Source organism: Egretta garzetta, unplaced genomic scaffold, assembly GCF_000687185.1.
Source record: "Egretta garzetta isolate BGI_Z169 unplaced genomic scaffold, ASM68718v1 scaffold168, whole genome shotgun sequence".
Taxonomy (NCBI): domain Eukaryota; kingdom Metazoa; phylum Chordata; class Aves; order Pelecaniformes; family Ardeidae; genus Egretta; species Egretta garzetta.
Window position 1 is genome coordinate 2,479,409 of NW_009260675.1, and position 24,108 is coordinate 2,503,516.

General features: G+C 38.4%; 1 protein-coding gene across 1 annotated transcript in view; it reads right to left on the reverse strand.

Moving 5' to 3' along the window:
* Positions 1 to 24,108, reverse strand: part of MYO16 (myosin XVI) — a gene marked incomplete at its 5' end in the record, with an annotated part of 129,700 nt that overhangs the window by 52,360 nt on the left and 53,232 nt on the right. The window contains 2 exons of the mRNA XM_009645751.2: positions 79 to 175; positions 11,371 to 11,473. Of these exons, the coding sequence (XP_009644046.1) occupies positions 79 to 175; positions 11,371 to 11,473 (200 nt within the window). The remainder of the gene's footprint in view (positions 1 to 78; positions 176 to 11,370; positions 11,474 to 24,108) is intronic.

Genomic DNA, 24,108 nt, shown 5'->3' on the forward strand with positions numbered 1-24,108 from the left:
GAAATTTTTTTTTGTTATGCAATATTCTGCTCAGTGTACAAAGCGACAGCTCAGGAATACCTGTTCTGTAATTGTTACCTTTTTGGCAGGTTATAATTTTCTTCTGAAGCTGAAGGCACAAATCGTTGAGATGGTCAGCTTGCCAGTACTTAAGAAACACTTTTCGGACTCCTATCTAGAATACAAACAGCAGGGAAACCTTCACCATCAACAAAAAAGGCCAAAATGATGGCAGGTAAATAATGATAGTACGAATACAATCCAGCTAAGGGTTGAGATGAGATCTGCAATTTAAGAATGGTACAATGCCAATACTTAGACAGAGAGGTAGTATCACCGGGTTGAATAAAAGATGTATTTGGAAAGGACAAGCAATCTGTCAGACACACAGTCCCCCTTCAGTTCCAAAACCATCCAGAACAAATACTACAATTTTCAAGTTAAATACAGGTTGGGAAAAAAAGCATTCTGAATGCAATTACGCTAATGTGTTAGACAGCGTAATAGAAAATAAGGTTTATCCTTTATAAAGCAGGGAGATGTAGGCAAGGAGAAAGGTGGCAAGCCATAAACCCATGTGCAGCAGAAAATGGTAACAAACAGCTTCCATCTGTGGAACAGGAAGAATTTAGCCCAATTTTGAGGGTGGGAGAAACTCACTGACATTAGTGAGAACAGTTCCTAATGTTGAGTAAAATTCAGCCTTGCCTGCTGAAGCTGATCTGCAAGTCTCCTTTTAGAATCAAGCCTAAGAAGTCAGAGACATGGGGACTCATTTGTGAAAAATAATCTCCTAAGTATTGATTGAGTGTATGAGCTTATTCTGGTGCTGACTAGTTGTTTAGTTTAACTCATCTAGCTCTTGAGGGTCTTAATAACAATCATTAGATGCTCTTCCCCCTGTACAGAAAAATTTAGCTAGTTAGAACAAAAGAAAACACCTTCCTTTTGATACCTTCTGAACATGCTGAAACAATCCTTAAAATTTCTTTTCTGTATAATCTTCAAAAGCATTCCTTTCTAATAGCCTTTAAAAAAACCACCACACATAAGCAAGCTACTTGATGAGAGGAAATGGCCTCAAGTTGCACCAGGGGAGGTTTAGATTAGATATTAGGAAACATTTCTTCACTGAAACGGTTATCAGGCACTGGAATGGGCTGTCCAGGGAAGTGGTGGAGACCCCATCCCTGGAGGTATTTAAAAGACAGGTAGACGTGGTGCTTAGGGACAGGGTTTAGTGGTAGACAGGTACGGTTGGGCTTGATGATCTTAAAGGTCTTTTCCAACCTAATGATTCTGTGATTCTATGACTCTATACTCTACAAAGAGTAAGTAACTAAAAAAATTGGATAAATAATGGGTTTTCTTATACCATTTTCTTCTCAGGGATTCTGTAGAAGAAACTTTCCTTCCGTTCTTAGAAATAAAAGGACCAGTACCAGGGAACTGCACTATCCTGTGAAGATTATAGCTTCTGTCTAACTATTAATTTTGTATGGCTAATAGGCATACTGATTAATTACTACAAGTCTGGCTGAAATTGCAGAAATTCACTCCAACTCTTGTTTGTCTGCAGCTCACAAGCTCATTCTCTTCTCATTGTACCATCCTGCTCCACTGTTGTTTGTTTAGTATAGATCTGGGAGACAGGTATCAGCACGGAGACTATCATACCTTTTCAACAAATTGTTTTTAATCCAAACACTACTGTCAGATGTACATCAGTGGTAATGATGAACTATAGAAAGCCAGAACATACGTACCACGTACAAACTCCATTAAAAAAAAATCAGAAATGACTGGGGCACATTTTTGTCCCTTGGCTTCCCTTCTTTCTATTCTAGAGAGAAACTATTTTGAATCGAATGTTTTTAAAAGTCTCTAATTCTGAAAGTTGAGCTGACAGACAATGCTGGTGCTACTGTTAGTCTTTTAGTTAAAATCAGATGCACTCAAATGGCAAAATCAGAATGCTTTCTAAAAGCACTATCTCTTTTCCCAATAAAATAGGTCTTTTTGTGTTACTGAAAAATGTGTGAAGGCAAGGTGACAAAAAACACATTTTACTTGTCTTGCCATTGTAGAAACTCATAAATAGGGAATAGGCTTTCTTTGCATGGTGGAAAATGCCTGGAACAGCTATTTTAGAAAACTGTGCAGCTACAGAAACACTAGTACAACTCAGCTGTTCCAGAGTAGATCTATTCAGACCATCTATTCTGGAATAATCCTTCTGCTTACAAACTGGAGTTATTATTCCAGAACAATATTGCCTTGTCCTAGATCCTGTTTCTATAATTGTAGTTACACTGGTAAAATGTTGTCTTTATATTTGCTTAATAGATTCTCTTGAGTGATGCCTTCCATTTTTTAACTAAATATTCATCTGAGGCAATCTGACTGAGATACTCTGCTCTCAGGGACATATTCTCATCCACATTTTCTTGACCGGTGACTTCCAACAAAAGTTTTCACTTTTATTCCTCTGCTTTCAAAATTCTCTTGGTTATCTTAGTACTCTGCCTTGCTTCTTCATCCATTATCTATTCTGGAATCTGCTTCTTTCCCAGGGCTTGCTAAATTTTCTTAGGAATCTTTCCTTTTGTCTCCACTTCTTGTCCTCCTTATTTCATCAAAAAGTTCTGAGAAGAGGTCAATCACTTTCTTCATCAGTTTAAATTGGCTTCTCTTTTAGACATCTAATCCTACATCATGAACAAGAAAACTTTTCATGTTTTCCCAGCAAACTATGTCAATTTTCTCTTCTCTTTCCATCAAGTATTCTTTTTTCATGCCTTCAACTTTCTTCCAGGATACCAGAACTCCACCTTGACTCCTCCCACCACATCCACTCTGTCACTAAACCCTGCGAATTCTGTAATAATTGCTCATCAAACAACTATTTTTTCCATCTGTCTTGTCAAAACACATACTGAACATTCCTTATTACTAGCTTTGGCTACTAAACCCTCCATCTTCTTGCTCATATCACGTTAAATCTACAATTCTTCTATAAGAATAACTGAATTATTATTCACATGGTTAACTGTAATTAAATTATCATGTAGTTATTATAATTACCATTTGTATCTGAGTAGCTCAGACAACCAAAGCCTGGGTACAAATACTTAATAAAACCATATTCTTCTCCTCTGATTACAGTTTCTCTTTATACTCCACTTTTCCTATCCACAAACCCTCTACATCACATTGGAGCCTTTTTTTCCCCTCCTGTCTCAGGCCTACACCAAGTCATCCACTTTTTCCTCATTTCTGTGTCTCCCTTCACTCCTCAGAATGCTTGTTCTCTCCTTACTCCCTCAGTGGAAGTCTCAAAAACATTCCTCTCTGCTAGGGCAATATTATGGTATCTTGGCAGTAGAAAAGAGGATGAAAAGTTACATATTGAAACCTTAAAAAAGCCCGGATTACCAGCAATGCCTGTGGCAAAATTAACAACCCCACTCTCGATTAGTCTCATAATTAACACACTGGGCACACCTAGGCTGTATTTCAAATGTAGAACTTAACTAAACATTGAGTTGCAATTTATTTTGCAGTGCGCAGTCATGAAATCACAGTCAAGACAATTGCTCAAGCTCATGGTCAGTTTAGCTACAAGTGTCTGGAATTGTAGAGTCACAAAGCTAGCTAGGGGACATGCAAAGCATTAGCGCTCTTTTCTCCCATCCTACACCCTAGGAATGATATAAATGGAGTTATTGTGGCATCACTTATGCTATGAATTTCATTAGTAGAAGCCTGCTACAATTTTTAAGTGAATGAAGAAATACAAAATGTCAATACAAATTCATTTGTACATTCGGATAAAAGCTATTTATAGATTTTACATCATATGCCAGGTCTATTGAGAGCAGAGCTCTAGACAGAAGCATGTATAGAAGAAACTGCTATAACACATTTGATTATGTTAGTATGGCTGGAGAGCTGTGTTGCTCAGTCTTTGAACTAAATCTGATACCTGATACCCTCTAAAGCTGACCGAGAACAAGCTAGCCTCACTGCCCTCTGTACAGTTCTGGTGTTCAGGGGAAGCAATAATGCTGAAAAATGTTGGAATTTCATATGCCAGATATCAAAACAGTTTTTGAGGCTGCCACCTGTCTTCATTCCGGTCTTTTCTCTAATCACAAAACATTTCCTGCTTGCCTAGGGGAAAAAAAGGTTAAAATGTTCTTCCACTAAAGCACTCACTTTTCAATACTTTCTGGACTACAAAGTGCTCTCATCTGAGTCTGAAATTTTAATGTCATTCAGACTCCCGTAAAAGTAAACCATCTGTGAATTACAGTCATAGTTATTTTAATTAGAAAAGCACTAGGGTTTTAAATGTTATTTTTCAAAATGACACATTTTTTAAAGATTAAGTAAAATTGTCATTGATGACTACCAAAGCTTCAATTACTGCTACAGGCCTCCATTTTTTTTTATTTTTTTTTCCAGGGAGGAAGGAGAAAGGATGGGAGGGAGCTGTTCTTTCTCTTCCTTCTTTATTTTTTTTCTTTTTTTCTTTTTCTTTTTCCTTTTTTTTTCTTATTTCTTTTTTTTTTTTTATTTTACAAAAAAAGGTGTAGGCTGTAGAAGTACAGACATTCAAAACCATGGAATGGATGCTGAGATGGTGTGTAGGTGGCATGGAGGCAGTATTAGCTCATACTTAATAGGTGTCAAGGGAATCTGTAAAGCTGTTCTTTAGTTTAAAAAAGGCAATTTGTGGGAGTGCTGTGTGTTTCTGGCAGTACTTTCAAAATAGCTACCTACAAAAGACAGAGAACTATAATCTAATGATATTTTACACAATGACACACATTTTCACAGTGCATTAATGAAATGTAGAAAAAAAAGCCCTAAAACTATTGTAAAATGTGTCTTTTTGCAGTGTACATGTCTGCAAAAATATTATAATGGCAAACACATTTACAGGGTACTGATCTTTTACAAGGACTGAAATGTTATTTTTAAAGCCTTACTCTCTCTGCTTTATTTTTTAGCTTTCTTCACACATTTTAAGAGTCCTCCTTTGTCTCTGGCAAACTAGTGACCTTGCACTATGGTACATTCTGAATAAACCTACGCTTTAGCAGAGCTTATGCCTGGCCTTAATATAAAGTATGTGAGTAGTCCAGTATTCACACAAGTGACTTTAAGCATTTATGTAAGCACTTGCCAGGAGTTGGACTTCAGGGAGAAAAACTTCAGCTCTCTAGGAAAGGGCAGAAAGGGGGTCGTTCCTTTTCCAAAAACTGTACAAACGTCACTGCGCTTTGCGTTTGTGAGGTGACAAAAAGGACTGCCCTACAGGAGAGGAAGTGATCAAGTAAGAAATACTCGGTGGAGGAAAACCAACTCCAGTTTTATCTCACTGGATTTCTGTACGTACTTGACCTATCATTCACAATATGAAAGTGTCTCTCTGCATGAACCGAGAAATACAGACAACAGGCAATGGGGGCAGCAATGGCAGAGAAAGTAATCTCTGAGGTAGGAGACTGGGAAACAAATCCCACACAAATAGGGGATGAACATCAGGACCAAATATTAAGCAAAGTATGTAGAAAAAAAGAGAAGAAAACAAGATAAAAGTGTCAAGAGGGATACAAGGGGTGGGGTGGGGAGAATATGTCGAGAGAGAGATAGAATCCAGATTTGAGAGGTCTGGAAGCAAAAGATATCAGAAAGAAAATAAAGAGTTTGCAGTAATCATAAGCAAACCCTGAAAGGTGGATGGAGAGAGGGAGGAATATATTCTAGAGGGGAAAAAAGACAGAAATAGGAAGCAAAAATAGAGCTCTGTGCTGAAAGACTGAGAGCTTGTGAACATTCTGAAGTCAAAGTGAAGCATCCATCCTAGTCTCTGGCCAAGGGGATAGGATGGACTTGTATCGTGTCACACAAAATAGCTGCTGAGAAAGCTTGCAGGTAGTGGCTGGCCCAGGCCAGCCTTTTAGTAGCACTGGTCAGGTCCAAACTCATTCTGCAGTGATTTTTGCTACTAGCAAATTATTTTCAATAATATAATGGGATGATATAATGGGACAAAGACATAACGGGACAATAAAATTTTTCTGACACAATTCAAGGTATGAGGGAAATATAGACACTGGTGTTTTAATCATTTATCGTTAGTCTGGAAACTCCTCCTTGAATCTTTTTTTAAATGTGATCTTCAGAATTTACTTAATTTTAAAACTGCCTAAAGGAAAATTGACTCTTAAAATAAGATACTCAAAACCAAAAGGAACATTGACTTCCAGCACAGTTAAAATTACCAGATGACAAATTAATAAACTGGCATACAATTTATAAGTACTCAAAGTTTTCCCACTTGAGGGAAAAAAAAGAGTTAAGGATGCCTTATCTATTACATTGCTTGCAAAATACTCTAGTACTTTATCATATAATGTACAAAGCAATTTATAAATTTATAAATGGCATAACCATTTTCATTTTAAGCCAAAATAAACAGTTCTGTTTAACAAATAACTTCAAAGTCTCTCTGAACTAAGCATACAATTTACATATGTATGATTTCACATACTTCTGCTCATTTCTCTGATTTAATCATATGCCACTTACGTTCTATACTCTTCCGTTTAATCATAAATATACTTTTCCCAAAAAGGAATCTGGTATGCTAGTATTGTATATTAATACATTGAAATAAAAAAATTACCTAAAGACAGCTGTATCAAATCCAGTAAATGAAACACCTGCAGGTCAGTTATGAAATACGGTTCTCTTTATGACTGCTAAGAACTGTAGATCAGAGTCTTCATTTTCCTTCTGCCGTTCTAGAAGTGCTAGAAAAAATTAAAATCTCTAGATGGACTTCTGGTATTTCCTTTTACTGAGGGCTTATTCTCTGTTTTAACATTCTTTTTGAGTGGAAGAAGTTTAATAATACAGCTCCACAATGGCAAGGACCATTTCTCCAGAAACACCGCAGGCTCCTGAAAAAATTCGAGCAGTGTCTGCAGCTGTGAGAATGTGAACTGGCACTAACACAACATCTCTCTCATGCAACTACCTGATACCGATTTGGAGCTTCACCAGAACAGTCTGACTGACTTCCCTGTACTGCTTATTTCATACCTGATGAGTCTCTGGATCATCCCATTCAAACTTAAGACTTGTCTTACTCTTTCCAAAATGAGTGATCTCTTGTGTTCAGAATTCAAGGTTACTGATAAGAAGGAATTTTGGATTAGAAGCAGCAAGCTAAAAATTTGAAAGATAAACTAAGACAAAACATTTATTAGCCACTTTTAAGGATTCCTATCATCTAACTAGACAAGCATTTCTAGCAGTCAAAGGCTGAAAGATTCACTTTTAGTGAAGTCTGGCCTTTGCAGCACTTGTATTTAACAGCTGCACTGTAGAGTAAGAGCAAATTAAACTGATGTTTTGTTTTACTTCTGGTATAATACAAGTTTGCATTTTGGCAAGCTCCACCTGAAGTAACTGAGAAGGGTTAATGGCAGATCACTGACCTTAGCTAAACAAAATGTAAAGCTCCAACTTTTGATGGGAAAGCTCAGTAAGCTATGAGCTAACTCTCCTTTACTGAATTTATATTTGCAAGCTTAACAGTGTGAGGAATGGTAATCCAAACACATGAAAGTTTCCTTAGGTTGGTAAAAAAAGCCAAGGACTATTTGTGCCCCATGCATCTCCCAAAGCATGATAATATTTGCAAGCTAGTCATGGTATTGGGATTGTAGGCTTTGCTTAACAAATACATCACTGCGTGACAATAAATGAACACAGCACTGAAAATGTGGGTTTCCTAATGTAAAGGCCTTCAGATGTTCTTCAGGGCAGGAGGTTCTTCTGCTTTACATGGAGCAGCCAGTACTTCCACTCCAATTGAGTCGGAAGTTACTACATATCATCTTGCTCCTCCTAACGTGAATAGCAAAACTCTCACTGCCTTCTCCAGGGGTTAAACAAGTCTATTACTTTCACTCTGTCTGGAGTAGGAATGGTTTGGTTTGATTTAGAAACCTGATTTTCTCTTACATCATGTGCTTAAAACTCACAGCAAGTAGCTAAGCTTGTCATGATCTAGTATGCATTTAAGCTGAAAGAACATCTTATCTAGGCTGTGCACAGAGTCAGCATGCAAAAGCTGCCTTTCATTAATAGCTCTGCACTTTTATAATTTCAGTAGTTAAGCTAAGTGCATGACTGAATCAGCATGGTATGCCAGCTTCAATGAAACAGCTATTTTATTGTCCTAGTTTAGTTATCTCCAGCTCAGCTTACCCAAGTAACAGCAGCATTTCATAAACCTATCAACACTTCCCTAATACTTTCTTCTAACACAGAAGCTGCTGAATTGAGCACCAGACATTGGCTAGCTGATAGTGTTTGCCCTTACGCTCTACTAAACAGTAGAAAATAAACCAAAATTGGATTCTGGTGTTGGATCTTCTTCACTTGTCTTCCATTTTTAAACAGACTGCAGTATTTACAAGAGGAGAAAGAACTTTTTCTGTGAGTAGGCTCTGGGTTTTGTTGTGTTGTTAATAAAACACTCTCCAAACACAACTTAACATGAGAAAGAGAAGATAAATTGTCAAGCAGGAAATAAATACAAAGAAACCATTTTCTTTACTCATTTTTGGGCTCTCACTTCAGAACACAGATTTACTTTCCTTCCCCCAAGTTAAGATCACCTTTCACAAAACGGGATGGTGAGGTACATTATCAGAAAGAAGTTAAATACAGTATCATCCAGATTCACTCAGCTATAAAGACCAGATCTTTCTTTTTCCCCCTCTGCTGGGGAGTTTACTGGCAACCTCATCCTCTGATGACGGCATATAAGCAGAAGGTTGATTTCAGGTGTGTGTTGCTTTCTCCTAAACTTCATCATCTTTGATGTGGGTATTTAATCTATCTATTTATTATTTTTTTTGTCAATTTATGCACCCAAATCTGAACAGCTCTTCAGGGAAGTACAGGTAACAGGGTTGGGGAAGACGTTTTTGACTTATTCATGAACCCCTGCATCAAATAGATTTTCAGTTCCAGCAGTGACTCATTTGAAGTAGTTACTGCTGGCAACAGTGGTTGAATAAATACTTCTTGGATGATTTTTAATGATGCCCTTCCTCTGGCTTTGCCAGCTGACATCATCCTGGGTTCCAAATTCCTCTTTTCCTTCCCCTTCTTCCCCCTCCTCCCTTTTAATTTTTTTTCTTCTTTTTTTCAGAGTCCTCTGCTGTAAAATCATAGAGGAGGGCACCCATGACAACTGCAGATTGTATAAGCTTCCTCATTTAGATTGTTATTTAAAGTTCAACTTTCATGATTAGTCAAATGAATCAAAAAGATAATTGAGAGAGAGACAGATTATGTGACACAGACATTAGTCACGACTGCTGACAGTTGGGTATATGGTTTTGTATCACCTATACAAAACATGTTGGTGTCAAGCTTGTATTCACTGGGCATTTGTCTGTAAGAAATTGTCTGGACTCAGCGTAAATTCTCTCCTAGATTTTTCTTCCATGATTATCATCTTTCCATCTGCTTGTCATAGCTCTCTGCGGCATGAAAAAGGTGTAAGGAGAAGGTCACTCATTTTTTCAGACCTTATTCCTTTCAGCTTAGTCTGTTGCCATGTGCTGCTTAGTCACTGAGTGACAATGGTATAACTCTCACCCCCAAACCCTCCTATTCCATTTAACTTCTCAGCATCTCTTAAGAGTTTTGTTCCCTTCTGGTTTGAAGGACAACATATTATGCACTGCTGTAGTTTTGCATACCTGACTTCTCCTGGTGTTAATGAGATTCTGGAGTCAGAACCTCTAAAATCTGTTTGAGCTCACAAGCTTCAGTCCCCTGAACGATGGAGGGACTCTGTTTTGCAATTTCCTTTTTACATTTTTGTCTGTCAAGGTTTCAGGCTTGTTTTCAAATACCAGTCGCTACAGAATCACTAGCCTTGAGCTGTAGGCGTTCGCTGATAGCCAATTGCTTTTTTTCGTGCTGTAACACTGTTACTGCTCCCGGGGAAATAAACTCCATAGGCATCCTGCTCTGTGTTTCGTAACTGGAGCACAGTATGCAATTACTGTTACACAGCTCTTGCCCAATGTCAAGTGTGCAGCCCCACACAAGTTCTGAAGGTTAGTGGTACTCTCAGCTCCAGGTACTTGTAAGCAAAGGTACAGCTTCTAGGTATTAATGACTGTTTTTTATTGGGAACCTTGTGCCAAGGATGCAGAATATACCCCAGGGCTGACTAAAAAAAAGGGAAAGCAAGTCTATTTTAATATTATCTTTTTCAGGGTCCATCCTTTTGCTCTTTGCTGTTGAGGGAGTGGGGCTATACGTGCCCACTTTAGTTACCTACGTTAACCCCTTCCTTTAAAGTAATATTCTCAAAGCCTATAGGAGTGCCCTAACCACTGTCCCATCCCTAAACTTCATACCTCTCCCTGAAACTGGTCTGGATGCTCTCTTGCAGAACAGATTTCACTCCTCCTAGGCTGGGAAAAGACCTGAATCTGAAGCTCACACCGCCTGGGAGAATGCTCTACACATTAAGTCACAGAAAGCTTCCTTACTGTATAATAGATTATATAGGCAAGGAAACACCATTTTCTTTAGAAATTGCATATGTTAAAGCAATCAGCCCTTCTCACTTACAAAGATACCCAAAGGAGATGACTGAGTACTCTGGACAAATGGAGACATCCACCTTGCAATCCTCACACTGGTGAGGGTTAACTAGGACATAAACAGGGTAAGGAGATGGGATAGGAAATTGAGAGCTTCCTGTTCAGTGTTTGGCTTTTTTTCTTTTTTTTTTTTTTCTTTTTTTTTTTTTTTTTTTTTAACTTTACGTGATGTACAGCAACCCTAGGCACTTTGGTCTATCTCTGAATCAGCGTGCTGGCACCTGCAAAGCCATTGACTAGATAGTAAGTCCTAAGTAGTTGGTCTGGGTCTCCCCTATTATGACAGTACAGCATTTAGTACAGGGTTTTACATAAAGAAAATGTGCAGGGTTTTTTTGTAATTCAGAAACCATTCAACCACTAAAATGTGTACACCAAATGTGTAACTATAAAAACCTGGATGAAAATTTACACAGTGTATATGCTTAATTGAAATCTTTTCCTTCCCACAAGAATTCACTGATTTTTTTGACACAATGATCACAGCTACTCATATGCTAGAAAACTCAGAAAATCAGTTTGATTCTGTCCCAAAGCATATATTAAATGTCAAAAGAATATACTGCTGCAAAGGATCTGGTGGCTTGCCACAATGAAAATGACTCAGCTAGCTTGTTTAAAGAATGATATTTTAATTGCTTTGTAGATCACAAACCTGCCAGCCTTGTAATTTGCACTGCTGAAGAATAAGACGACATCTCTCCTTGGCAGACAACTTCTTCTTCTCTCCTGCTGCTGTATCAGCCAAATCTTTATACCTAGAAAAATCAGCAGAAGGAGAGTTACTCCAATGTTGGCCTGGTTGACACCTTTGCAGACGTTGTCAGTTTTCCTTTGACCCTCAGATCTTTGCTATCTGAACTGGAAGCTTAGGATTCTGCTAAGGGTGAAGAAAACAAGGCAGCCAAACACTTTAAATATTTTATATTATTAGACATGACCTTGGTTAATAACAGTGTGGGATAAGTGATGCCTAAAACCCAGATTTGCTTCCTGTCAGTTCTTTGGATGCCTCACTGAAAATCAATGCAGAAAGAATGCAAAGCCTCACCAAGCAATTTCACTCGGTACTGAATCAGGTCACTGAAAGGAGGAAAATATCTTTTCAGTATGTGTCATATGACATATGCCTATTAAGAAGTAATTCATAAGAAAGTGACATTGATAAAAATGTTTTCCAGCAGTCTGAAATAATTTTTTCTTCTTTTGAACAGAAAGTCTTATAGCAAAGAGACTTTAACAAACTTGATCAGTTTACACTATTGGAAAGAAGATCAAGAGGAGACTTGATTACAGCATCGAGTACCTTCAAAGGCAGAAAATGCTAGATATTAAAGGGGTCTTTGATGTACCAGATAAAAGAACTAATGTAGGAAACTTAAGTCATACAAAGTCAAATAAAGCATAGAATCGAAATTTTAACCACAGACTTATTACAACATATTACTAAAGAAACTGATGAATTTTATACATTTTGACGCTTCATATGATTACTATACTTTCTTGAAGGTATTCCTCAGTCTAGGTCTGACTGGATGTAATGTGCTGGAATGCTTTTTCATTATAAAAAGCCATTTTTTTTAAAAAGAAAGATTTTGCAAATGTGTCACTTTTGATTATACTCCCAGTGAAACAGGGGTAAGTTTTGAAGTTTGTATGCTAACTACATTGCCTGATATTTTACTTATTTGGTTCCTTAACAGCTGAATTCACCTATAGCTCTGGTGCAGCCCAAAACTGGGCTGTCCTGGGACCATTCACACAGACCGCGGCAGGCAAAGTTGCAGGGCTGGAATGACTCCAGGGACATCAGTGGTCCCAGGAGCTGTAGCAACATCCACAGGCAAACTGCTCTAAGGCCAAATTTCACCAAGACTTCTCGTTTCTTGGTGCTGCATGGACCCTTGAGTATCTCAGCTCTTACAGTCTGGAAATGTTCTCTGGTCTGGTAGCAGTCCTGCTGAGGACGGCATGGCTAAGTCTATACTAGTAAATGAAATGTGAGAGGAATTATTTCTCTGGCATAGAAACCACCTGGCAAAACCCCAGCCTATTTATTATTCTGCTATGTTCTATTAAACAGTGTCACCTTCCAGCGGAGTGTAGCCACATCTAAGCTGCCTTCTGGGACTGGTCACTAGCCTGTCTTAATTCCCAAATTCTGACCAGGAATTTTTTTGAGGAATGCTGGTTGGAAGGGGCCAAAACTTCACCAGAGATCCTTTTAGTTAGTTTAATACTCCAGATTTGCAGTAGAAAACTGTGGATCCTACTTTCCCAATAGCTCAACTCGCTGTACAGTTGGACTGCTATTAAGGCTGGGGTCATCTCGTTTCCATAGTTGTCTCAACTGGATTTTCTTAGAAATAATTAAGAATCAGAGGTGCTAGAGAGACAACTTCTGGAAAGTTTAGCAACTGCTGACTGAAACGAAGATGATTCAGCATTGACTCACAACGCATGAAGAAGCAACTGTGAAAGTGGTCAGCCTGAAACTCACTCACAGCAGAAACCCAAAGAAATAGATTTCATTCCTGAAACACAGCCAAATTAAAAATTAAAAGGTTGAAATTCTAAGTTCGGATCAGATTTACTTTAGATCCATGCAAATCACAGGACTCAATACAAGGATAACCAAACATTCTTTACAATCTGTATTATACAGGAGGCCAGACAAAAATGAACCACCATCTTCCCCCAGCTTTAAAAGTCTCTGAAATTCTACCACATTACTCTGGAAGTCTAATCAGAGTCCACAATTCCCTTCTATCCATTAAAAAAAGCTCTATCTTAGAAAAAGAGGATGGGTTAATGGTTGTAGTAGCAGAGAAAGAGCTAACTATAGGAATTTAATTCTGCCACAAGCTTCCTTTGTGAACATAGCAAGTCATTTGGAAGATGACCTACCTTTCCCTGTGTTAGACACTGAAAAGATACACTCCTGGCCCGAGTTAGTCATCTTGTTCTCAAAACAGTCTGTGAAGACAGGTATTTCCATAGGGTGACTTGTTCTACGCAGCCTAGATATTTTTGTTAGAATGAGAAGAGATTGCCCTCTGGAGGTGCCTTTCTCTACTGACCATAGATGGACTCAGAAGAGAAGTCCAGGCTGGATGCTTGCATTCTGGGTGGCTGAGAGGAATCTCACAACCCTACCTGTCTGACTGACTGACTCATTACAGAGTAACTAACAGAGAGACTAACAGAACTTCCATATTTCTCCTATCTATCTTGTTCAAATATACTGGCTGTCTAAGCACCTAGGATGAAAAAGCACCTTTAGGCCTGATGTCATCATCTGCCACTTCAGATCAATCAGGTTTATGTTGTATAAGGCTGCTTAAACAAAAAAACCACAAAATTTGTAGCTATTTTTCAGCCAGAATGGTTCCTTGATTTGATAATCAGCCCAGTTGTGCAAATACCAATGTTAACACCAGGGAAGTAATGGGAATGGGTAAGTGGGATGAACAGACCACACCTGTTGGTGGCAGCCCAAATTTGTCCTGGACAAAAGTGGTTGTGTAATCATAAGCTTATTTGATTTTTTGTATTTAATTTTAAATGAGTTAAAATATTTAAACGTTCTTCTTTTTTTTTTTTTTTTTTTCTCCTTTCGGGGAGATAAGCAAACACTATAGCTTTGGCTTAGGGATTTTTTTTGTATTCTAAACTTGCTATTACCCTCTTTAAAACATTGTGTCAAAAAGAAAGCAAAACAAAATTGACAATAAACTAAGACATAAAAAAAGAAATAAAAATTTAGTGACACACTATGATCAAAATGCAAAATCAGATCTTTAGTGTATCAGATACTTTCTACTGTGAACTGAGCTTGTCTTACCACGTAGATGGGATAATTTAACGTCCTCTTAAATATAACCCATTCATGGTCTCAAGAATAGCAAAGGAACTTATATTTTGTCAAATTTACTGTATCACAGGAAATAGTAATAAAAAGTACTGAATTTATGGTGCAGGCTTGTACAGATAAACTTGAGTTACTTGCAAACAACAGGGCTTGCTTCTGGGGAAATGTAATCTGGAGAGTCTTTGAAACTTTCCCTTACCAGAGAATTCCTCCCCCACCACTACAGCCTTAGTTCACTCTGAAGTGAATGAACAAATCCAATTAAACACCAGGCTGCTTCTCACTGACAGGTCATACATTTTGCCCCGAGTAAATAATGCAGAGTGTATTTGTAAGGCTTTAGAGAGGATCCTGAGAAATCCAGTGAGCATACTCAGTGCTACCTTGCTAAAAAAAAGTCTTTAATTGGGTGAAATATGCTTCAGCTAAACTTGGATGAGTTAGTTCTCTAGAGTTTCTTTAGAGTCAGTAGAAGGTGTCATACAGGCTGCCCAGGGGGCTTGTGGAGTCTCCTTCTCTGGAGATATTCAAAGCCTGCCTGGACAATGTCCTGTGCAACCTGCTCTGGGTGAACCTGCTTTAGCAGGAGGGTTGGACTGGATGATCTCCCAAGGAGACTCCCTTCCAACCCCTGCCGTTCTGTGATTCTGTGATACACCCTGCTCTAATACTGATGCCTAAAATAGGTCAGATGAATTGTGCACTGTGCGGCCCCCATTTCTTTCCGTTGAGTATAGTCTATGCTCTGGACTCCAGCATCAACATCTAATATTAGATGAAGGGAATTGCCAAGTCAAGAAGCTGATAAAAACCAGTATTTTCTGGCCTAGGCAGAGAAACTAATTCAAAAACAAAATACAAACCAGGGAGATTTAAAGGATTAAACTGAATCAATGCCCCCCCCCACTCCCTCCCCCATCAAGATTCATGTAGTTTTGATTAGGAAATAAATGTGAGACCTCTTCGCGTGCACCCCCCTTTCGAGTTACAAGTTGAGACAGGGAATTCTGCCATCAGGGGGGCTCTCCCCAGTGCCCCTCCACAGGCAATCAGTGTGAGAGAAGCTCCGTTTTCCCCAGCTTTGTCCTTAGCACTCTCCTTGTCCTAACTTGTCATTTTTACACACCTAAAGAGAAGAGAGAGCTGTTGGCTAGACAGGCTCGCACCGCAAGCATGTACAGACTGGCCAGGATCCTCTGGTGCTGCAGAAGCCATGCTCTGACCTCTCTTCCTTCACTCCTGAATGATTTTTTTTTTCTTTGTTTGGACTAGATACTGCTGCCAATACCTTCAGGTAGCTTGTGAATATGGAAAACTCAGTTCTCGTGGGTCTTCACAGGTACGGATGTTATCTGATGATTTTCTCCCTCACTTCCCTAAGTGCACAGCTGACAAGATCCAGCAAGCTGTTTATCCCTGAGACAGAATATTCCTGAGTTGAGGTTATGGCACAGTAACCCACAGTAATATTCTCAGGCTCAGCACGCTATTTGATTTACACGGAGTGTGCACAAATAGGCTGTAGGGCTGTACTCCCAGTTCTGTATGCACAGTGAATCTTTAAGCATTGGAATAAACACCACACACTCAATTTCAATAGCACATCAACTTGATAGAAGATACTAATGGAAAGAACATGGCAAGTACAAAGGGCACAAAAACAAGCAGCTCCAAATCAACAGCTTAAACAAACTACATAGATCATAGAATCACAGATTCACAGAATGTTTTGGGTTGGAAGGGACCCTAGAGGTCATCTAGTCCAACCCCCCTGCAGTGGGCAGGGACACCGCTAACTAGATCAGGTTGCTCAGAGCCCTGTCCAACCTGGCCTTGAATGTCTCCGGGGACGGGGCCTCCACCTCCTCTCTGGGCAATTCCTTCCAGTGTTTCACCACCCTCATGGTAAAGAATTTCTTCCTTATATCCAGTCTAAAACTACCCTACTTCACTTTAAAACCATTACCCCTTGTCCTGACACAGCTGTCCCTGCTAAAAAGATTGTCCCCATCTTTCCTATAGGCCCCCTTTAGGTACTGAGAGGCCGCAATCAGGTCTCCCTGCAGCCTTCTCTTCTCCAGGCTGAACAACCCCAACGCCCTCAGCCTGTCCTCACAGGGGAGGTGCTCCAGCCCTCGGATCATTTTTGTGGCCCTCCTCTGGACCCGCTCCAACACTTCCATGTCCTTCTTGTGCTGAGGGCTCCAGAGCTGGACGCAGGGCTCCAGGTGAGGTCTCACCAGAGCAGAGTAGATGTCCTTGAACTGAAGCCTCAGAATGACTTTTGGGGGGTGTGTGTTTCTTTTTTTGCTATCATTTTTCTCAGGTCTCTCTCTAGCCTAGCTAAGAAAGAAAGACCAAAGATGGCAAAGTCAGAGGTAGCTACTCACCGCAATCCTACATCCTTCAGTAAGAAGACAGCTCCTAACAGCAGAACTCAAATAAAGCAACTCCTTCTCTCCATGTCTTGTGATTTAAAAAATAAAAATCACACATGGCTGGCATGTGACTGCTTTATAAGAGTGCTAAGTAATGTAGGTTTAAGTTTTAAATATCTAAACACAGCTTCTGCAAGGAAAAATAATCAGTCCTGTCAGTGTAATTCATTATGTTGCAGTTTCATGTTCTCTTTCTTTTGTTTACTACGATGTATTCTGTTTGCCAAGGTAAAATGGCATGATTCAGTAAAATCTATTCAAAAAGTAGTGAATAGAAGAAGGCAATCAGAATTAACTTGTATCCTGTATTTCTGCTAGAAGAAATGGAAAAATTGTCATCACAAAGCAGTGAAACCAGGCTGTGTTGTCTTGCTAAATTCCCTTTTTTTCCTTTCTAAACTTCCTCTTTTCTTCCTTTGACAACCAGTAACAGATTGATGTATTATTATGTCTGTGAAGTATGTGAAAGAGATGGACTTTGTTTGCAAAACTTGTCACTATGTGCTCATAACTCAGGATTTTTAGTTTTGTTTCTTTGGATTTGGGGAGGATGGGCAGAGTGAGTTAGGCATGGTTTGTATTTAAAAAATCTATCAAGTGAGAGCTGAAACATCTTGAGGACCTGGCTACTGAAGAGAGAAACCCATGTTTTTTAAGGAAAAAAAAGAAAGGATATCTGGAAAATTTTCAAGTAATAGAAACCATATACAAGCAGTCAGCAGCAAAGAATAGGATGGAATTTTGATTAATGTTACGTGTATATAAGGGATAAATACTCATTCCACTTCCCTGTGTTATATTTTTTTTTCTTGAAGGAATAAACTAATTATTTTTGAAATATGAGGAACTTGGGAAATTCCAGATAATTAGAAAAGGGGAAATAGGCTATTATAGTTTCCAAGAAAAGAAATGAAAAGTGATTCTGCCAATCTCTGTACAATATATGACATAAATATCTCATTATACAGCATAAATATAAACAACCAAAGCAGGTATTCAACATTTTGGAAAGAATAAATCTTTGGATGCAGAGAAGAAAAAAGATACCTTTATAAATAACAGATTACAGCAGACAAACGGACTCCATTTGGGGCTTGTTTTATAGCAGAACAAAAAAATAGTATAAGAGGACTATAAGGTTCACCTTTATATGAAACACATTTTGCACTGAGGCTGCTTCAGACAGACTTACAGAAATAATTCAGGTTTGTGCAGAGGTGAGTATGAAGTGCAATTTGCCTGATAGATTTGAAACAGTGAATAAGTACATATGGCAATGAACCAAAACTTTAGAGTGCTGGCCTACTGTACTAGTGTTATTTTTTTAATATCCTAATTGATATCAAGCAACAATGGCTAGACCTGCAGACCAATAAGAATTAAGGGAGGAAATAAAATTAGAGTAATTTTGGGAAAACTGCAAGTGGTTTTATACAGTCTGGGTTAATCTGGCACACAGACATTTGCTGACAGAGAGAAACCTGGAAAGCGATAATGCTAAAAGTGACCTTACAGCAAACACACCAGGTATCGTAGTTTTACCACAATGTTTTTATATTTGCCACTGAAAGCCAGAAACTTTTCAACTGATGAAACACTCTGATTTTCTACTTCAAGAATTACAAATTCATTTCCTATATAAAGAGGTATAGGGGCATACACAGCATGCATTAACAAGTCTATGGAAAAGGGAAAATATACTTAGAGTGACATAAGTGGTATGTAACTGAGATAAAAGAACAAAATTAAGGACTAAGAAATAAAAGCGGATAAGACTCAGAAAATCCGCAGAACAAAATTTTCCTGTGACCTGCATGTGGGTCAGACACCAGCCCCACGTGGAGCTCAGTACAGACTTCTGAGGGAGCATCAGAGCTATGAAATCCACTGTATCAGTTCCCTTGCATGGCCATTTGGGATATTTTAATTTAGACTGACTAAAAAGTAAAACAAATTTCTCAGATAAAGATTCTCTTTTGTGACAGGTGATAGGCAAATGACTTGGAAAGATTGATTTTTTTCTTTCCTAAATTTTACATTTTCCTAAATCTTATGTTTTACATATTTGCATTAAGTTTTGACACCTTTAATCTTTTCTAGACATCTGAATTTCAATTTCTGGAGAGAAGAAATAACGAATATATGTGTGTCTTAATCCTAGAATATTTATTCATATACTTCATGTAATTAAGCAGGGGCTTCCTCATCTCAGACAATGTGGCAGCAGAATAATAAATAGAATATAAATTATAGTTCAGCTCTTGGGATTAGTGGATTCTGCTATGCAAATAAAAAATGAATTCACAACATCTGCTAAAGATTTGCATTACAATACTTTTGCATCGTCTTACTTAAAGCTGACATTCTCATTCCATCTTGATAAAGCAATGTAAAAATGTAGTTATTTAAGAAACTGGCAAAAATGATGCATTAACTCTGTAATAACACTAGCATCAAACAGACAAGCATCCTTATTACATGAACACTTCCCTTTAACTCTGTAAATGTTTACATTTACCTTGAGATAGATAGGCCTTCTCCACAGCTAACTTCTTCCTCATGCTTGGCCACTCCACAAACAGGCACACAGAGCAGTAAAATGTTTTACTGTACACAGAATATATGGACTACAGAACAAATTTAACTTTCTTTATCAACCTGCAAATTTGATTCTGTATAACACAGAGGCGATATAGCACTGGTGTGTAGTGGAGCTAGTTTCCCTTCTCCACAGACGTAGCCACCGGAAAATAGGATGTCAAAATTAAAAGTCCTCCTGCAAAACTAAAAGGTCTGAAATCACAGAAAACCAAAAGGCACCCTCTTTTTTTCAACAGAGACTAGAATAAAGGAAGGCCTGCCTGGGAGTAGGAATCAAAAGGTGACTGAACAGATGGGTAAATTTTTGCCCTTTCCTAACACAGAGAAAAAATGTGCCCAGGTGAATCTAAGTCACATCCCATTACTGAGGCTATAAGGAATTAGAAGATATCTTACACATCCCTTTCTTTAAAATCACACCGCAAGGCAAGAATTTTGGTGATTATCATAGTATTGTGCACTTGGCCTCCAGGAAACTTGCTGCTGGGCCTCACCAGGGGGATGGCCAACTTTGAGTAGGTCAAGATAGAAAGTCATCCTTCAAGGGGCACAGGACAAGGTCATGATTTCTGGTCTACAGATCTGCAGGCACTGCGGTGGGCATAATATTACAAAGGGGCAAAATTAGGAGAAGGCTTTGAAATGGTATTCAGAGAAGGACATGCTCCTGTCCCACTGTTTGGGAGCCTGGAATCAGATGCCTAAAATAACTGCAGAAAGGTTGTGTAAAGCAAAGTGACTTATGAGTTTTTCTGAAAAATACACAAGGCCTTTTCAGAAACGTGATGTGATACTTAGTTGAAACACCAAAGCAGGCTTATACACCTCCCACTTGGTCTCCTGGAGGGGTTGCTACTTCCTCGGCTCATTGTTTGCCAAGAAAGCACTTCCCAGCTAATTTGGAAATATACCAAGATAGACATATATTGCAGAAGCAGAAAGCAAAAACAGAATAAAATGGAAATTTTTATATTAAAAGTAGATAGGATTGAATTTGATGTTCCACCTTAGATGATGCTTCTTTTCTCCAAGCTTTTATTTTTTCTCTTCTGCGCAACCTTGACTCAGGGCAAGAGGAATGGAAATACATAAAATCCTTCCTACAATGCTCACTAGTAGCTCAGACAAGGTGTATTGGGATTATGGGGAAGGTTTCTAGGACCTTCTTAAACCCTACAGGCAAAATAGCTTCCGCAGAAGATCACCTCTATCTCTACTTTCTTCTGTGGGAGCTTCCCTTGTGCCGTCTAACCCCTGTGAGCAGTATCAGTCTGGGTAACAGGGATTCTCCTGGCTCGGAATCGCATGCAACCTGTACACAAGCAACATTTTTCAGGATAGGCTAAGGCTGTCCCCTTGGCATACCGTATCAATATTCGACCAGATTCTACTCTCATTTGCTCTGGAGTAGAGCAGGAGTAATTCTGCTAAAAATGATGATGTTAAATTAATGCCACACTGAAAAAAAGCAAAGCAAGAGCCAGTGATTAAGATACATAAAAGGATTTTACATGCATGCTTGCATGGGATTTTGTGTTTGCTCTCAGATGTCACCAGTATTAACTGCCTACTATTATTCAGTCTGACTAGGAAATCTGGCTTTAGGAAGTCTCATTCCAGGTTCTTCTGCTGAAGATTAAATGGCTGTAACAAATATCAAGATGTGGCTAAGGAGAAAAAGGGTGCCATGAATGTCTGAGTTGAGTGGAAAGAATTTAACAGCTGCAGAACCACAGAAAGAAAAAACAGCAGGAGGGTCACAGTCGCTTTTGAGTGCTGGGCAGCTGGACTGCATTATGCAAGTCCTATGAGCAGAAAAAAAGCAACTAATTATATTTTTCTAGGCACTGAAAGCACACAGTTATATTTAATTAATCAATGAATACAAAGGAATTATTTTAAAACTATACAGTAAAATTAATCTATCCATGTGACAATTTGCACCTTAATTAGATAATTCAAAGCTCCTGCATAGTTCCATTAGCACAAACTAATGTCTCGCATACTTACTTCCTTAAAATGTTTATTTTAAAGATAGGCTGTTTGTATTAATTCAAGATGTCTATTATTTTAACATGCATTTCCTTAAAAGGGTTTCAATGTATAAGGATTAGTGACGATATTAGTGGTTGATAATATTTTCTTTTAACAGGTTTATTTCTATGGCAGGCATTTAACTGAACTTCTTACTAACATATATAAATCTACGTCCATTATCTTTGTCATTATGTGATGTCAGCAGATTATGAAGTACTCAATAATTATTTTCTTTGAAACATCAAGGTTCTGAAATCATTTAATGTTATTAGCTGCTTGTTATAGGCACAGAGAACTCAGTCAGCTTGTGAGATATGGGTCAAGAACTTTCAATGTTCTTATTTGTGCACAAATATAATTTTATCTATTTTTATAATCCAGGTTTTTAGATGGAATCCAGCCCTGTGGTAGGTATTTCAGTAATCTGTGGGAACATTTCTCCATGTTTAGAAACAGCACAAGCTTTTAAATTCACAGATGTAAAATACGCATATATATTATAAGGATATCATTTAGTGATATAATAAATGTTTAGTTAACCCTGAGGGATAAGAAATGTCAAATGCTAGTGTAAACTGAATGTCAGTCCAGAGGTACCAAGGGTGGCACTTAACTCTGGAAATGAAATAAACATTTAAAAATTTCACAGATTCTTCCTTAACTTAAAATAAAGAAAACCACTGGAACTGCTGAAACAGTTCAGCCAGAATTGTGTCTGTGTGTGCCCAATAGACTTATCATTGCCTAAGAAAATGAACCTAGCTAGGAAAAAAAAAAGGCAGAACAAAAAAGGACAGAAAAATACCCTGCATACCCATAGTTGTCAAGGTAGAAGAATACCTTGAGATTCTCTTTGAAAAGGCCTAAAATTCAGGACATTTTCTATAGCACAAAACAATAAACCCCCTGTGAGAAGCTCCACTAACTAAGGTTTATACATTCTACACTAAATGTAATATATACAATGGTGGAAGATTATTCAGGTTGTACACCAAACATGTGGAAGTTAGGAACTGCCAGGCTTAAAACTGACCATCCCACATTTATTTCCTTGTATTTTATTAAGTAATTACATCCTCCCACTCAAGGGAGCCCTTTCCATGTCGATCCTGCAGAACTCTAAGTACATGTCAGACATGAATAATTCAACTGACCGCAGTGGAGTGACACAAGAGTTTACACACATTTACAAAAGCTTTAGCAAATGAGGGTTGTATTATAAAACTCAGAAGATGCCCAGCAAACAATGCTGATATTTATTTTTACCTTCTAACTACAGAATAACGCTAGATGTCTGATCTATCACTGAAAACTCCAGTCAAAAAGAAACTTTACTTTCTCTTGCACTCATTGGTAAGCCCCAGAAACACCTGCAGCTTTATCATTCTCACAGTCCAACTCTTGTGACATGTAACATAAGGACTGATATTTTGCATGTACAATGCTACTTATTCTGTGGGCTAGAGAACTGATGATACCATGGTATAACTTCAAAAGCTGCTTCTGTTTCAACTCTAAACGGTTGTTCTCTGGTTTTTGTTGGAGCCTGTTACAAACCATTAACCCTGTTCCTTGCCATAGGTGGGAGCTAGGCTGAGGCTGTGAAATACCTGCAAAAATGGATAAACGTAAAATAAGTCAGTTGAATCATATCCTAAAAAATGACCATTTCCCTTTATACACTATAAATTAAGTCCAGACTAATTAGTTGAGCCATCATAAGCATCTAAAGTTATCTAGTATATTTCTTGTCTTTTGAGTATTCAGGAGGACCTATGGGGAAAAATGGAGAAAATAAGCCAAACAGCTATAAAGAAACACACAATGGGGGTAAACCAGAATGGTCTATCTACATTTAGTCTATTTGTAATATATAGAGTTATTTATTTTGTTCATAATATGAATAGGCCAGATACTATCACTGTACAAATATATGTCAAATGGCCTATAGCCTCTAAGACAGTCCCAAATCCCTGCTTACATCTGGGCAACTCCCCAGGCGATGTACACTGATTCTAATATAGTGGCTTACCAGTGAGAATTATCAGTGCACTCTGGGTTCTGGTCATCCCTTAAAGCATAATAGTTCCCCCCATCAGCAAGTTTTCACAAAGGATTAGTAATTTAGAATAATTCTGAGACTGGTGTAAACTATTCCAAACTGGGCACTGCCATCGGAAAGGTTGGCAAAGGAAAAAAAAAGGCTGGGGAGAGAAGAAAGAAGAGGGGATGTTTGGAGGGATGGTGTTTCTCTTCCCAAGGAACCATTACACGTGATGGAACCCTGCTTTCCTGGAAATGGATAAACACCCCTCTGTTGATGGGAATTAGATAATGAATCCCTTATTTTTCTTTGCTTGGCGTGCCATTTTTGTTTTCCCTATTAAAGTGTCTTTATGTCAACCCAGGAGTTTTTTTCCCGTTCAATTCTTTCCCGCACCCACCC